The sequence below is a fragment of the Danio rerio genome, chromosome 1 (assembly GCF_052040795.2).
Source record: "Danio rerio strain M-AB ecotype USA chromosome 1, GRCz13ab, whole genome shotgun sequence".
NCBI classification, from domain to species: domain Eukaryota; kingdom Metazoa; phylum Chordata; class Actinopteri; order Cypriniformes; family Danionidae; genus Danio; species Danio rerio.
Genome location: NC_141021.1, coordinates 56,818,688 through 56,835,000, shown reverse-complemented (window position 1 = coordinate 56,835,000; position 16,313 = coordinate 56,818,688). Strand labels below are relative to the sequence as shown.

The window sequence follows — 16,313 nt, the reverse complement described above, 5'->3', positions numbered from 1 at the left end:
GCGCTTATTCCGGAAATATTCCTTCTGCGTTCACACAGCGCAGCATTCCGGCAAATTGCCGGTAATGTTACAACTTCTCTTTCCGGAAAATAGCCAGAACGAATTTACCGGTATTTTCAAAAAGGACCCGTTCACACATACAACCTTTCCGGAAAATTGCCGGTAATTTTCCGGAAAGGTCTGTATGTGTGAAAGGGGCTCTTGTATAGCGTATTCTTTTTAAATGAGGCAAATAACTGATTCTAACTGTAAGAATGTTTCTATGGCAACAACAAGTTAAAAGAAGCTAAATGACTAGGCATCAACTTTTGGATTCTGAATACTAATATTTAGTAGATGATCCAGCACAGAGACTATTTTCATTCCATAATTTATTACTCCTAGATGATGCTCATTTTTTAGAAACACTGTGATAAAAGCTTCAGTATTTAACACACAATTGACTTGACAACTAAATTTTATACCATCATAAGAGCGTTACCAGGACATTTACTGTAAAAATAAAGACATATGCTAATTTTACAGCAATGCAAGGGTTAAACAGTTAAGTTTAACCATTTTTTTATCTGTTCAGCCCATTTCCGGACCTCACAGGAGCACTTTTATCATAGCTTAGCATAAATCATTGAATCAGATTAGACCATTAGCATCTCTCTCAAAAAAATCCCCAAAAGGTTTAGATAATTTTCCTAATTAAAGCTTGACTCTTCTGTAGATTCATCACATACTAAAACCCACGAACAAATGAAACACTACTATTTTCAAGGCTGATAAATAGATAGGAACTAAACTCGGCCTACTTTTACCTCAAACCTACTTTTAAAAAAATCTGCTCCTTTAAAACCTAGAGATGTAAATTTAAGACCTAGAACACACTATTTTTAAGGTCTTAAGATTATGACTCTGAGGTTGTAGACTTAAATCAAAGATTTGAACACCCTCCTCACCTCCTCAAACCTCTTCGTTTTCGCCAATTCACAAACATGATTAACCATCCTGATGCGATGGTTCAGGCTGTACTCCGGCGTGAGCTCCTGAATGAGCGGAAGAAAGAGAGTATGTAAGGAATAATATATGAGGTCATGAAGAAGCATAGAAGATATTGGAGTATTTCTGACCATCAGGATGTCCAGTGTAATGATGTATTCAGAGGGTTTGTTGTCTGCTTGTTTATGGTGTGGCCTAGTGGGCCCGAGGCCAAAAATGCCCTTAAATTTGTCCCTCAACGACTCTTTACTGGGCTGTTTATTCATTTTAACAGCAGTGAGAGAGCCTGAAACAGAGAATGAGACATACTTTAGTGGCTTAGATAAGTAATAAAAAATAAAAAGCAAAAATGTGGGTGAAATCATTTAAACTTAGTCTAGTTTGCTATTCTTTCATGAGTAATTTTCTATTCATTAAATATTACAAGTCTGACAAATGATTTAAAGTATGAGAAGTTAGATAAAATATAACTGACAGGTATTAAAATTGTAAAATAAAACCGATAATCAGTCAAATACGACAACTTTAATCAACTTTTCTTTTATTTCTTCAGTTAATTTCAATTTTAATCATTTGTCAAACTTGTAATATTTAATTATAAATATTGATATAAAATATATTTGATGGGTGATAAGATAAAAAAATATATCGGTTAAACCGATAATTTTTTCAAACAGATATGATTTAGTCTAGTTTGCTCCTATTAAACAAGTAATTTTCAATTGATTAAATATGACAAGTCTGACAAATATCTAAAGTGTGAAAATTGAGATAAAATATAATCAATGGGTGTTAAAATTGTAAAATAAAACCGATAATCAGTCAAAAATGACAACTTTAGTCAACCTTTCTGTTGTTTCTTCAGTTATTCTCAATTGATATCATTTGTCAGATGTGTATTATTGAAACTTTAACAAGTAAGTGATCCGACAGAATTTTACGAGTTTAAATCAGTGTTTCTCAACTGGTGGGTCGCGGGAACATTTTCAGTGGGTCGCGGAGTGTGTGGTCAAAATAACAACAAAAGTTTAATTTTAACCTTATTTTGACTTTTATTTTGAAATGCGTGCACGGCAACCCTACTGTTAGACATGTTAAATTTCTTTTAATTATAGAAACAAATATGTCAAAGCGCAAGTACGACCCCGAATATGTAAAGTGTGGATTTAAATATATTGATGACAAAAAAAGACTTAAATCCTCAGTGTGTCATAAGTAGTGAGGTGCTCTCACAAGAGAGGCTTCTAATTTAAAACGACATTTAGAAACCAGACAACATGTTTTATTAACAGTTCAGTTTAGTTCATGGTAACTGAACCTTTCCTTTCCCTAACTACTGTTAACATTATTTGTCGTTTTTACTTTGTAATATTTCTATAATTTGATACATTTTGTTAAATGACAGAGATAAAGTATTGTTTATTTGTAAGTCTTGGATGATTTATCGGTCACTACTTGTGTATGTTAGCAAACAAATACAAATTAATTATAATTCCTAAAATTGTATTGTAGCTCCTAAAAATTTGGGACGTGGCTTGATGACCATGTAAAAATGTGGGTCCCATGGCCAAACCAGTAGAGAAGAACCCCTGGTCCTGATTTGTTGAAGGACACGGGTAAAGTATAAAGATTTTTAATAACAATTGAAGAGTATTTTGGGACTGCACCGATTGAGGTAAAGATGGTTTTATACATTCGTTCATTCTTAAACAATGACAACTTGTGACTTCGTCCCTATATTGTTTACCACGCTACTTTGAATACTGGGTCTGAAATCGCAAGCAAGTATGACTTCAAAACAACATTAGCATGATTTAAATAGAATAATATATTGGTTAAACCGAAAATTCTTCCAAACAGATCAATTTTAGTCTAGTTTGCTCGTATTACACAAGTAATTTTCAATGCATTAAATATGACAAGTCTGATAAATGATTTAAAGTATGAAAATTGAGATAAAATATAATCAACAGATGTCAAAATTGTAAAATAAAACCGATAATAAGAAAAAAACGACTAGTCAACCTTTCTGTTATTTCTTCAGTTATTCTAAATTGATATCATTTGTCAGATGTGTGTTATTTAAAATTTAACAAGTAAGTGATCCGACAGAATTTTGCGATTCTTTAAATAATTGAATCATTGAAGGATACGGGTGAAGTATAAAAATTTTAAATGACAATTAAAGAGTATTTTTGGCACTGCACTGACTGAGGTAAAGATGGTTTTATTTTCGCACATTCAATAAACAAGCTTAGTGTTAGTTAATGATCACATTTGTGGGTGAACAGTCACTTTAAGATTTCTTATGCTATAAAAGACATAAAATAGTCCTCGAATAGTCTTATAGTAGAGTTTCTAGTTCAGAAAAAAGTAAACAACTTTGTAGAGGTAAAGTTGGTTTTATATTTAGATATTCAGACATTCTCCTTAATAATATAATTTCAGAAAAATATTCTTGGAAAATTCTAAATAGGGAAATCATATTAGCAGCCAATGATTATCAAAGTACAGCATTGTTTACAGTCAATTAGATAGTGCTAATATTGTTTTGCAGTCATATTTACATGCTAATTCTGAGCAAATATTCAATTCGGCGAGGTAAACAATATAGAGACAGTTAAATGAACGAATGTGCGAATATAAAACCAACTTTACCTCAAAAACAACTTTAAATATGTGTTCTCTGGGACATGTCACTACTGTTTAAAAGCACTAGTAGACCTCAGATCTGCATGTTTGGATTGTCAGACCTGAAATATCACACCAGGGGTTCCCAAACTTTTCAGCTCGCGACCCCAAAACTAATCATATCAGTGGCTCGCGACCCCCATTTTTCAAGGTGGTTGTACTGTAAATATGTAAACGTTGCAGACACAACTATAGGCAAATATAAACATGAGCTTATTGACAACACAAAAATGCAATAGTCTATTAGCCATATAATGTTTTTTAAAGTAATTTATGGATTTAATTACATTTTGCTTTTAAAATTAAAGGCTGATGACTGATTGTTATTTTTATGTTGCTGTTACTTTAATGCAACTATTAACTATATTCTGTCGGTTATGAATAAAATATGGTAATTCTAATAGTTTAATAAAATTTATTTGAGTTTTGGATATCACCAAGCGACCCCTTGTCATTGTCCCGCGACCCCCACTTTGAGAACCACTGACGTAAACAAACTCATTTGCAGCATAAACAACAATATATCGCATTAATGTTTTGCATCTAACGGCAGAAAACAATGCACAGAAGCCAAACGACTGACACCTCGTGACAGTCCAGTTCAGCTCAAGCACAAAAAAGCCTACATTTATAAGTAAACAAGACTAGAACATGTCACCTAGATATAAACAAAGGCAATCACTGAGTTTAAATACATGCAAAGTCCCGATATCACGAAATAAACAAGGTTAAATAAATAAATAACGCAGGATCAGACCATAGACAAGCCAATGCAATAAACAAACAGTGTTATTTACCGTCTGCGAGGGACAGGTGCGAGATGATGATGATGACGATGTACCGTTAAATAAGTGAGTCGCCCCTGATTTGTGCATTTATTTGACAGCGTCCCCCAGCAAAACTGCCCTGCTCTCACCAGCCCCCTTTACTGCCCGCCGGAAGTCATGCTTAATGCAAAGGCATGCACTTCCTTTAAAAACATGTCATCTGACTGGGTAGAGCAGGGAATTGTAGTTCAAAGCTCATCGAAGGCGCGTTCACTTCAGAGGCGCAGGCGTATTAAGAAACTACAGTTGACTGAGAACTTCGCGATTTAGTTCCTTCTCGCGCAATCAAGCGACTCGGTGATTCTTCTAAATGATTCATTCAAACCGGTAGTTGTTTCTAGAAGGGATACAGCTGCGGTCGGGAGTTGACCATAATTATTTATAATATTGATTAAATTACCCATAAGTTGTATTATGTTAACGTCTACCCCTACTTTAAAACCATCACAGAAATGTAAAAACAGTAATCATATCGAGTATTATTCATATTATTTATTATATTACCCATTATATTGTTTTCTATTAACATATTAACTTTGTATTCTATTAACAATTAAACTTCACAGTAATGTAAAAATATTAATTATTGTTGTACAATGTTACAAAAATTGATATACACAAACTATTAATGAGCATCCGCAGCTGTATCCCATCTAGACATTACCATTCAAACCGCTGAGGTGAAAGATCCGATTCAAACGAATGATTCATTCAGAAGTCGGACATCGGTTTTCGTAAGCATGGATTGTGATGTTGTTTTTATGAAGTGCCTTTTAGTAAAACTGAGATGATATTTGTCACGTAAATTCAGGAAATGTCAGCTAATGTTAAAGCCACGCTGGACTTTATATGTATATGTTTCGTCGTTTGACTGTAAGAATGAACTCTCCATATTTCACATCAGCTGCGTTAGACTCTTCTGCAACCGCGACTATGGGGAAAAGTACTATAAATAAAGACGGAATCCGCAGACTGAGATCAAGAATGGCTCAAGGGCTCATATCTGAAGATGAGCCTCCAAAAGTGAAAGCAGAAATACTGGAGAAGAGTATTTCAGATGATCCAACACACGCACACAATCCTGCAGGTGAGATGAACTGCACTGAACTTTTCCTAAATATTATAAATAATCAATATTTATATGATTATTGATCTGTGCTCTTTATAATTAATGCATGTGACTTATTAAAATCCGTGTGAAATTAAAACATGCAATGCTGGTTTTGCTAGTGCACATTGTTATTCTTTAGGTAAACACTTAATCTGTGCAAGCTAATCCACTAAAAAAATAAAGTTTGTTTTAGTAATCTTCAATCAAAGGTAGACGATTTGCTTCTGCATTTGGAGTAGTGGTCCGTCTCTGTTGACATCATGGCTTCAGCCATTTAGCCACGCCCGTCTTACCCTTAGTTTGCTAAGAGGGAATGATGCGCAAAAAGAAAGCTCCACCCCCTACTTAATATTCCGTACATCAACATACTGCCACAATATTTTTAAACACGACACTCTTATCATTAGTTTTCTATGCGGAAATGATTTTCAAAAAGAAAGCTCCGCCCCTACTCAATTTTCCAACAACGTACTGCCACAATATTCTTAACCACGCCCCTCTTACCGATAATTTGCTATGAGGGAATGATGCACAAAAAGAAACCTCCACCCCCTACTCAATATTCTGTTGGAAGTACATCAACATACTGTCACCATATTCTTAACCACGCCCCTCTTACCGTTAGTTTGCTATGAAGGAATGATGCGCTAAAAAAGAGCTCCGCCCTCTACTCAATATTCCGTTGGAAATGCATAAACATACTGCCACAATATTTATAACCATGCCACTCTTACCGTTAGATTGCTATAGGGAAATGATATGCAAAAAGAAAGCTCCGCCCCTATTTAGTATTTCCTTGGAAGTACATCAACATACTGCCACAATATTCTTAACCACGCCCCTCTTACTGTTAGTTTGCTATGAAGGAATGATCCGCAACAAGAAAGCTCCGCCCTCTACTTAATATTCTATTAGAAGTACATTAACATTCTGCCACAATATTCTTAACCTCGCCCCTCTTATAGTTAGTTTGCTATGAGTGAATGATGCGCAACAAGAAAGCCCCGCCCCCTACTCAATATTCTAATGGAAGTACATCAACATTCTGCCACGATAGTCTTAACCACGCCGATCTTACCGTTAGTTTGCTATGAGGGAATGATGCCCAAAAAGAAAGCTCCGCCCCCTACTCAATATTCCTGAATGAAATATTTTTTTTTTTTGTATTTTACAGATTGTGTGAAATCAACATCCTATAACACAACCTCAAAAGTGAAAGAAGAACCAGATCAACCCCTCCTGTCACCTAGAAAACGTGGGCGGGGCCATTTGAAGGTGGAGTATGAAATGGAAGGGGTGGGGCTTAAGAGGGAGCCTTGTGATTGGCGAACGCAGCTGTCATTTATCAGGGAGATGCGGAGCAAACGAGATGCTCCTGTGGACCAAATGGGAGCAGAGAATTGCTACGACACACAGGCACTACCTGAGGTGAGGGAGAACCAATCACAGATCAGCACAGGTAATCCACAGCCAATCAGCTTACCTTTGTCTTTCTTTAGGTGCGACGTTACCAGGTGCTGATTTCTTTAATGTTGTCGAGTCAAACGAAAGATCAGGTGACGGCTGGTGCTATGCAGAGGTTACGTGAGCATGGGCTGAGTGTGGACGGCATCCTGAAGATGGATGACGAGACCTTGGGTAAACTCATCTACCCAGTGGGCTTCTGGAGGGTAAATGACACACATGTATTCAAATCCATGTATGTGTAAACAGAGCAACGTATTTTGACAATAGCTAAGTTTCCATCCAAACTTAAAAACTGCAAAATGGCATAAAGATTCGCAAATAAAGCAGCGTTTCCATCCAATGAGCCAAAGAGAACAGAATTGTCACTTCCTGATAAACTGCATAGATATATACACTAGATATCGCATAGGGACCCTGAGCATGCGTCAATAGCGCCGCCACATTGGTACAGTGCTCCCAGGACAAATGTCATTCAACTGCACTAGTCAAGACAGTGTTATTACGTTAAGATGCGGGACTTTAGCGCTGTCTACAGGTGTAGTAATGAGCAAACAAAGAAAACAAAGCACAAAGACAGAACATTTCGTAGGTAAGATTAAGTTTTTTACGTTTTTGTATGTTTTGAACTTTAGTGCTAAACAGGTCACGTTATTGATGATAATACAGTCTCTTACTGCATTCACCATAAGTAGCACCACTCGCACTAAATACCCAGCTTATGCTAGTTTTGTTGAATAAAATCAGCAAACAATGCTAAAGAAATATGACAACGAGATGCTGCGCTCCCAGAAACTTGTATTATTGTCAGCTAGTGAAAGAGTCGTGCATAATGGACATTCATTCACAAACGAAACGCTCCCTCCGTCAGTATGAGCAGTGAAAGCAGGAGAGAAGGTGTGATTCAGGACATGATTAGATCAAATTTAATAGGGAGGGTGAATAGTACATTTCCGAACACACAAACACAAGCTTTTTGTCAGGAATGCCAATGCAATCACTTATCTATCAATGTAGAAAAGTGATGTAAAATTATAATTTTCGTAATTAGAAAAAAAAATGACATACTAACATCCAGGAAAACTTCCGATCATAGATATATGTGTATATCTGTATATCTCTGGCTTTGGATGGCCACAGTCCTCCACTGTACCTTGGTCCGGCATTCATTTCAAAGGAGCACTACCCTGTACCAAAATGTCGGCTGTATTGACACATTCCTTCCAATAGACAACAACAGGGTAGACAACATCTAATGTGTATATCTATGGATAAACTGGAGCTAAATATCAGGCAGAAAAATGTAGTTTTGTAGGAGAAGCAGCTGTGGGACTTTTTTCTTTTATAATATGTCATGTAATGTGTGTATTTATATAGGGCATTTATCGTGGCCATACATGCAATGCGCTCCACAATCATGGGAGGGGTCTCTCCACACCATCACCAGTGTGCAGCATCCACTTGGATGATACAACGGCAGCCACATGACAATGGTGCCAGTGCCCTCACCACACACCAGCTATTGGTGGATTGTAGAGACAGTGGTAGAGCCAATTCAGGGATGATTGGGAGGCCATGATCAATAATGCTGATGAAGGGAATTTGGCCAGGACTCCGGGGTTACACCTCTACTTTTTACGAAAAGTGCCATGGTCATTTTTAATAACCACAGAGAGTCAGGACCTTGGTTTAACGACTTATCCAAAAGATGGCGCTCACTGAGAGTATAGTGTCCCCTTTTCTATACTGGGGCATTAGAACTTACACAGACCACAAATTGGGCATCCCCTGCTGGCCTCACTAACACCACTGCCAACAGGAACCTATTTTTTCCCCATGTGGTCTCCCATCCAGGCACTGACTAGGCTTAGCCCTGCTTAGCTTCAGTGAGTAACCAGTATTGGGCTGTAGGGTGATAAGGCTATTATGGTGATATTATAATAAATAAGTTGCACCTCAGAAGATGAAATGTAATGAACGCGCTGTGGTTTTTAGAAGAGTGAGACACTCTTTGGAAGTGCAGACAAATAGTCAAGACAGTTCTGGAGGAAATAATAATAGAAAAATAATAATAATACTAAACCACTGTGATGACAGACTTTGGCTGAGGGATTATAGAAATGATCAAAACAACATTTCAGATGTTTTACAATGTACTGAAAATGCTGCTTTGTCCAAAAGGCTTAGTTCCTTAATTAATCTAGGGTCGCCACAGTGGAATAAACCCCCAAGTTATCCAGCATATGTTTTACGCAGCAGATGCCCTTCCAGCCACAACCCATCACTGGGAAACATCCATAAAAACTCATACACTACGGACAATTTAGCCTGCCAAATTCACCTGTACCGCATGTCTTTGAACTGTGGGGAAAACTAGAGCACCCGCGAACACTCGCGCGAACACGGGGAGAACATTCAAACACCACACAGACCCAGCCGATGCTCGAACCTGCAACCTTCTCGCTGTAAACGTGCGAACATGCCATCCACTGTGCCACCGCGTCACCTCGTTATTATTATTATATGATCTGTTCAACAAAATCACATGACTTATGATGCACTATGCTGGAATTTAAACAGTAAATGTTTTTCCATCGTAGTTTACAGCTTCTGACAAAAACTCCATGTATATTGCACAAAGCAATGATCAGGACTCAGCAATGATTTGTATTGTATTCTATTGATCGCTCATTCTTGATTGCTCTACTTGTTTTTTAAGGGACCACAGGGCAGTGTAGTTCAATTGATATATGTCATTATATTGTAATTTCAGTTTGTATGCTGTTGTTATCAAAAATAATTAAAGGAAAAGCTTGATGATCAAAACATAGCTAAACAAAACTTAACCCCTGTTTTAGACAAAGGTGAAGTACATCAAACAGGCCACAGCTCTAATCCAGCAGGAGTTCGGTGGAGACATCCCTAATACAGTAGAGGGTCTGATACGTCTACCGGGCGTTGGACCTAAGATGGCCCACCTGGCCATGGACATTGCCTGGAATCAGGTTTCAGGCATTGGTAAGCAGGAAGTTAACACCTTAAAGTCCGCATGAACCAGAAGCTGCAACCTTTTTTCTCATATTGTGATGCAGTTCCTGGAGAAACAGAATATTAAATGAGGAAACAGTGGGAGTGGCTTGTTTTTTCAACTATACATTTATTATGCTGATTGGATGTAGTAAATTAGCCATTTTATTCTGAAAGATGAGGAAAATGGTCTGGGTAAAGTTATTACAACCTAACAGAATTCTCCTGCTCACCATATCTGTTTGTTGTTAAAACTGACAGCTGGAGGGGTGTGGTTAAGTATGTTAGCCACGCCCAATACCTCAGACAGACCTAGGCTGTTTCTCAATATGCGTTCTTCAGCGGTCTTGCGTCCTCGTGTTCTCGTGAAACGTCATCAACAGCTGCCTAAGTTCAGTTCCAATACTCAAGACCGCAAGTACGGAGGACGCGTGAAACTTCCCGGATGTGTTGTTGATATCGAGGACGCACCGATGCAGACTTTAGCACCGAACTCGCTCTGGAAGTCCCAGAAGTCATTGCGGCTGGAGGTGGGAAGCGCAGCATTTTATCTAGATTTATTATTAAAGTTCATAGATATGAACTATTTACCTCAGGAGTTTCCGTAAATGAAACGGTGAAAGTAAACATTACCATGAATGAACATCCTAATAAAGGAATAAACACATTAAGGGTGTTTGTTTGCTGAAATTCGTATTAAAATCTGTTTTATTTATATTGTGCAGAGTATATTTATAATGTTTTTATGCAAAGTATATATTTTAAAAAGAGGAAAAGCAATAAATCGTTGTATGAGTGCTGTAATGTTTAAATAATTTACTATTTAAAACACGTGAAGGTCATGTGACCATCAGGAAGAACGCAGCACCTCAATTCTCAAAGGACGCCTTCTCTGCCCTCGCGGTCTCCTGAGTTTGTCCTTCCGAGGACACCTGGCAAGACCGCTCTCCACAAGAACACAAGTCCGTTCTCTGCGTTCTTGGAATTGAGAAACAGCATTAATCTGAGAATTTAACTCAAAACAAACAGGAAGTGCATTTTCAGATTTTAATTTTAGATTACAAAGAACATTTTCTTTTTCTTCATAATGACATGCACGGATGAATTGTTCACTACAAAACTAGCTGACAAAATCAAATGATTAGTTTTGATTTTGTTTATCCTTTAAGTCTAAACACTAAGATACTTTGGTCAAGCCAGTGTAAGTAAAGGCACGTTAGATAATTTAGATAATGTATTCACAACAAACAAAGGCGTAGTTTGATGATGGTGTGACTAAGTGTGGAATCAGGGCAGTTGTAGTCTTCATCATTTTACAGGACTCCTCCTGAAATCATGTTGATGGTTGAGTAAAGTATTGAACACTTACTATCATGGTAGTATGAAGCAGAGTAAAGCTGAAAACCGTGGAAGTGAAACAAGAGAAACGCAATTGCTGGTGAGATGAGTATATAGTGTTCATTCAAAGCATCCTATAATGTTTACTCAATGAGACCTTTAAAGGTCTTGTTAAATTAGATGTTTTTTAGATGTTAGAATCAGATATGTATAAGCTAGTGTGCTCCAAAACAGTGACAAAATTCACGTTGAGAAGAAATAAAACTGATATAAACCTCCAAAGTTTGCAGTTTGTTACTTCAGCCTAAATGGATCAACGATTTTATTCACCTCACCTCATATTTCGGACCAATCATATGCTCTCTAGTGTCTAACATACCCCGCCCCCTTCTTCTCATTTGCTTCTCATGTAATGCGCTTGAGCTCAACCACTCTGACTGGCAGAGCTGTGTTAAAAACAAAATGCTATTGGCTGTTTTTATAAAAGGGGAGGGGCTAATCTATGCCCCACCCTCTTTTTATTTTCAGTTGAGATTGCATCAAAACACTGCACATTTCAAAGCACTTCATGAGACCTTTAAATTGGAAGTTGTTCTCTAAATGTGTGTGTATGTTTGTGTAGGTGTTGACACCCACGTGCACCGTATTTCAAACCGCCTCGGATGGACCAAGAAGGAGACCAAGACACCAGAGGAGACACGGAGAGCTCTTGAGGAGTGGTTGCCACGGTAACCTCTATTTTCGCTCCTGTTGTTGCTAACGTTCATCTCTAATAGACAAACTATTTCTATTGAGCATCATGACTTTTCTTGTAGAGATCTGTGGAGCGAGATCAACTGGCTGCTGGTGGGCTTCGGGCAGCAGGTGTGTTTACCTGTTGGACCGTTGTGCTCCGTGTGTTTAAACCAGCACACCTGTCCCTCCGCACACCGATCATCTCCCAGCAAAAAGATCAAGTCCAGCCCTGCAAAACCCAACAACAAGCTAGCATCTCCGACAGCGCTGGTTAAAGAGGAACCAGAGGACACATCTGCACACAGAGTCTCACATCAGAGGAGGAAAAACACCGGCCCACAGGTGAAGCTGTGCTATATGACAATATACAGATGAAGCCTGAATAAATAGCCCGCTTGTATATTTCTGTTTAACTGAGAGAAGATTATTTTACACATTTCTAAACGTAATAGTTTTAATAGCTCATTTCTAATCACTGATTTCGTTTATCTTTGCCATGACAGTAAATAAAATTTAACTACATATTTTTAAGGCACTAGTATTCAGCTTAAACTGACATTTAAAGACTTAACTAGGTTAATTAGGGCAAGTCATTGTATAACAGTGGTTTGTTCGGTAGACAATGGAAAAAACATTGCTTAAAGAGCACCTATGGTAAAAATCATCTTTTGTAAGCTGTTTGCACAGAACAGTCTGTAAATGTCACATCCGTCAGTGACCACCTGAGGGCGCTGTAGTGCATCAGGACTCAGAAGGCACTACAGCGTCCCAGAAAGACTACAATTCCATACATACCACGCGCATACACCGGAACACACACACTGATCTGTCATCACATCTGTTCTGTGTTACCGTTGATTATCTGGACTATATATTCCATCATTCCACCGTTGTTTGTTATCGCGTTGATTGTCTTTCTTGTCTCCAGTTCCAGTAAGTCTGTTATTCCGAGTTGTTGTTCTTGATCTTGTTCTTGTTTCTTGCTATAGTCTAGTTCGTGTTTATCAGCCTTAGTTTCTTGTTTTGTTTGTTTGTTTGTTACTTTGCACATTGATATTTTTGGATTTTTGTTCACTGTTTTTGCACTATATTATATAAAAATCTGCACTTGAGTCCACTATCTTTTGTTCCCATTTTTGTTATTGTTTTGATCACTTTAAACGTGACAGTAGATATAGAGTCCTCAGTCATATTGGAGTGATATAAAGACAATAAGCCTCTTTTTTTTAATTTACTGATGTTAAAATAGGATCCAAATCCCTCCTATTTTGAGGCCGACCGCAACGTGACGTAAGAGTGTGGTTTCCCCGCCAACCGAATTGATATACAGCCGCATATTAACATAACTTCGTAATAATGCGTATGCCGCCCTTAGTCACAACGCGAAGGCTGAGGTTCCTTTTTCACAGATGTTTAATGCACTTATCGACACAGATGCCGACATCAACACCGTAGAACTGTATAAATGATTACAATAACAACATCAGATACATTCACATACATAAGGATTAAGCATACAACTTTAAAATAATTAATGAACAAAAATACATTCACATACCACTTTGCCTGCTTGTAAACTAAGAGAGGAGGGATACATCCTTCGAATTCTTGATTATAGCACTAATAACTTACAAAAGAAACGTCCTTAAATCTTGCCGTTACTTTCCTCTTTCACTTTCATGCGAGTGCCAAACCCGGAGGTAGGATTGTAGCTGGGCAAGATGGGAATGAAATTAAAAAACGTCCAAAACCGTCAGAATAAAAAAAGAGATAGATCAGTAATTAAGTAAACAATAAGCAGTTTAAAATTATCAAAAATTATACATATTAAACTAATCACAAGTTATTGAAGAAAACACGTTTAAAGTACACTAGCGCCATCTAGTGGAAACAAAATACCACTGCTTTATGACAGCAGTTACAATGCGTATAATCATATCAACAAGACAGGACGTGCGCAAAGCAACTGGGATTAAAAGATCTGTTCAGCTCTCTGTGATCATCAATTATCATCAAATGTGATCAAGAGTGAGTTTTAAAAGTTTTAATTGTTTTTAAAGCAGTGAATTTAAAGAATTACAGCGATTTACTTATCACCTCAGCCACATGTCAGTACAATTATTAAGGAAGACCCTTCAATCCCGGTTTGTGGACATTAAATTAGGTTTATTTTGTACCTTTACATAACGGATATCCACATAGCAGTGTATCCTGTCACATTTGCGTGCAAAAACAGTGTAAAGTTAAACATGTGCGCTGTGTGTGTTTGTCTGTATGTCACACAACGACATTGTGTGTGACTCGTTGCAACTCCACAACAAATACATCAAATAATCATTGGGAAAGTTCTTACTGTAGTATTTCTCACAAACGTTATGTGAGATCTGCTTGCTTTTTGTTTGTCACTGTGCCGAGGCGGAGACTGAGGCACACTCTGACCGGCACGTGTGAACTGTGGGCGGGCAGTACTAGCATTAAAGGCACAGGCCACAAAAACAACTACATACAGCTATAATAAATAATCTGATGGATGTTTTGAGCTGAAACTTTACAGACACATTCTGGAGACACAAAAGACCTAGCTTAAATCTTGAAAAAGGGGTAAAAATTTCTGCCCTTTAAGGGGGCTAATGAATTCGCCTTAAAATGGCTTTTAAAAACTGCTTAAATAAAACAAATAAGACTTTTTCCAGAAGAAAAAAATATTATAGGAAATACTGTGAGAAATTCCTTACTCTGTTAAACATCATTTGGGAAATATTTAGGAAAGAAAACAAAAATAACAGGAGGGTGAATAATTTTGTCTTCAACTGTATGTTTGTGTATGTTAATATATATATTTTATAACCTATATAACTTTTATATATATATATATATATATATATATATATATATATATATATATATATATATATAAAACTTTTATTGATTTCACAAATGTTGACTACTGTGTATCAAAACATGAGATGACTTATATCGTGATTTTTTTTCAAATCACATAGCTCAACCAACAGGATCTGTCAGCATCAAGACAAGAAACTCCATCTCTTGCCAGAAACAGGAGGAAGGGGAGAGCAGGAGCGCCACTATCTGGACAGACTTAACAGCACAGACCTGCACCTTCACACCAGACACAAACCACAGCAGAGGATCAGTAGATTAGTTTTGTAGAATTGCTTATTAATAAATCGTAACTAAATGGAAACTACAAAGTGTTTAATATTTGTTTTAAAGGTTCAGAACAGCACATATCAAAAGCCTCTTATTATATCATTCATTATTTTTATTATTCCATTATTCATTGCATTGTTTTCTACATGTAATGAAAAATGCTGACAGAACATCCCACAAAGCACAGCACCCAACCTGTTATTGAAATTTTTTTATAAATATTTGCCAAGTGGTTTTTAACAGACCATGAAAAAAATTATATATATATATATATATATATATATATATATATATATATATATATATATATATATATATATATATATATATATATAGAAATAGCTTTCTCTGATTTTTGACCTATATTTTTAATATTAATTATTAAAAATGTATTATATAAATATACATTTGATTCCCCCTATAATGGTTTATACCATTGTGAATCAATGCAAGGAAAAATATCATTTAAGTCTGAAACTGGCAGTTCTAGAGCACCGATAGACATCTTAAGTATTAACAACAATAAACACATTCCTTATAACATTATTAACATTATATCTGCATGTAGCCTAAAAAAAGAAAAATTTGATGCACGATTTGTATAGTTTGACCCACAGTAACATCTAAAACAGTCTCTAAATATCCCTCAAAACACAGAAAACATATATTTAATTAACAAATTAGATGTAATTTATACATTCATCAATTTGATTCACTGAAGCATGTATTAGCAAACTACTACCGAAAAAAAGTTAAGTTAATTAAGTTTCTAGCGTTATAAATGTACCTTCACTTTTGATCCTTTGCAAAGCCAAGATTGAGTTGGTTGTTATCAACACTAGAGGGCAGAACGGCCGAAAAAAAAAAAGAGTAATTACTTCACACATCAAATCTGTGTTTACACCTACACTCCATCACAGTTACACAAGTAAATATGAGAAGAGCAAAATCAATTTTCTAGC

General features: G+C 36.7%; 2 protein-coding genes across 9 annotated transcripts in view; one reads left to right on the top strand and one right to left on the bottom strand.

The window, feature by feature from the left end:
- Positions 1–4,624, bottom strand: part of tsc2 (TSC complex subunit 2) — a 76,539-nt gene extending 71,915 nt beyond the window's left edge. For all 8 annotated transcript variants that reach the window (XR_015475855.1, XR_015475856.1, XR_015475857.1 and 5 more), the window contains exons 1-3: positions 4,476–4,624; positions 1,119–1,273; positions 948–1,034 (exon numbers count right to left, since the gene is read on the bottom strand). Coding sequence is in view for 4 of the 8 variants with exons in the window: in XM_087236216.1 (XP_087092342.1) it covers positions 948–1,034; positions 1,119–1,253 (222 nt within the window). In the remaining 4 variants the exon portion in view is untranslated. The remainder of the gene's footprint in view (positions 1–947; positions 1,035–1,118; positions 1,274–4,475) is intronic.
- Positions 4,625–5,201: 577 nt separating this feature from the next.
- On the top strand, positions 5,202–15,385 carry nthl1 (nth-like DNA glycosylase 1). Its single transcript, XM_087238158.1, is given in 8 exon segments — positions 5,202–5,364; positions 5,366–5,592; positions 6,791–7,044; positions 7,116–7,286; positions 9,939–10,098; positions 12,068–12,173; positions 12,261–12,522; positions 15,183–15,385. Coding segments are annotated over 8 exon segments (1,317 nt in total). The 5' UTR covers positions 5,202–5,329; the 3' UTR covers positions 15,285–15,385.
- The last annotated feature ends 928 nt before the right edge of the window (positions 15,386–16,313 follow it).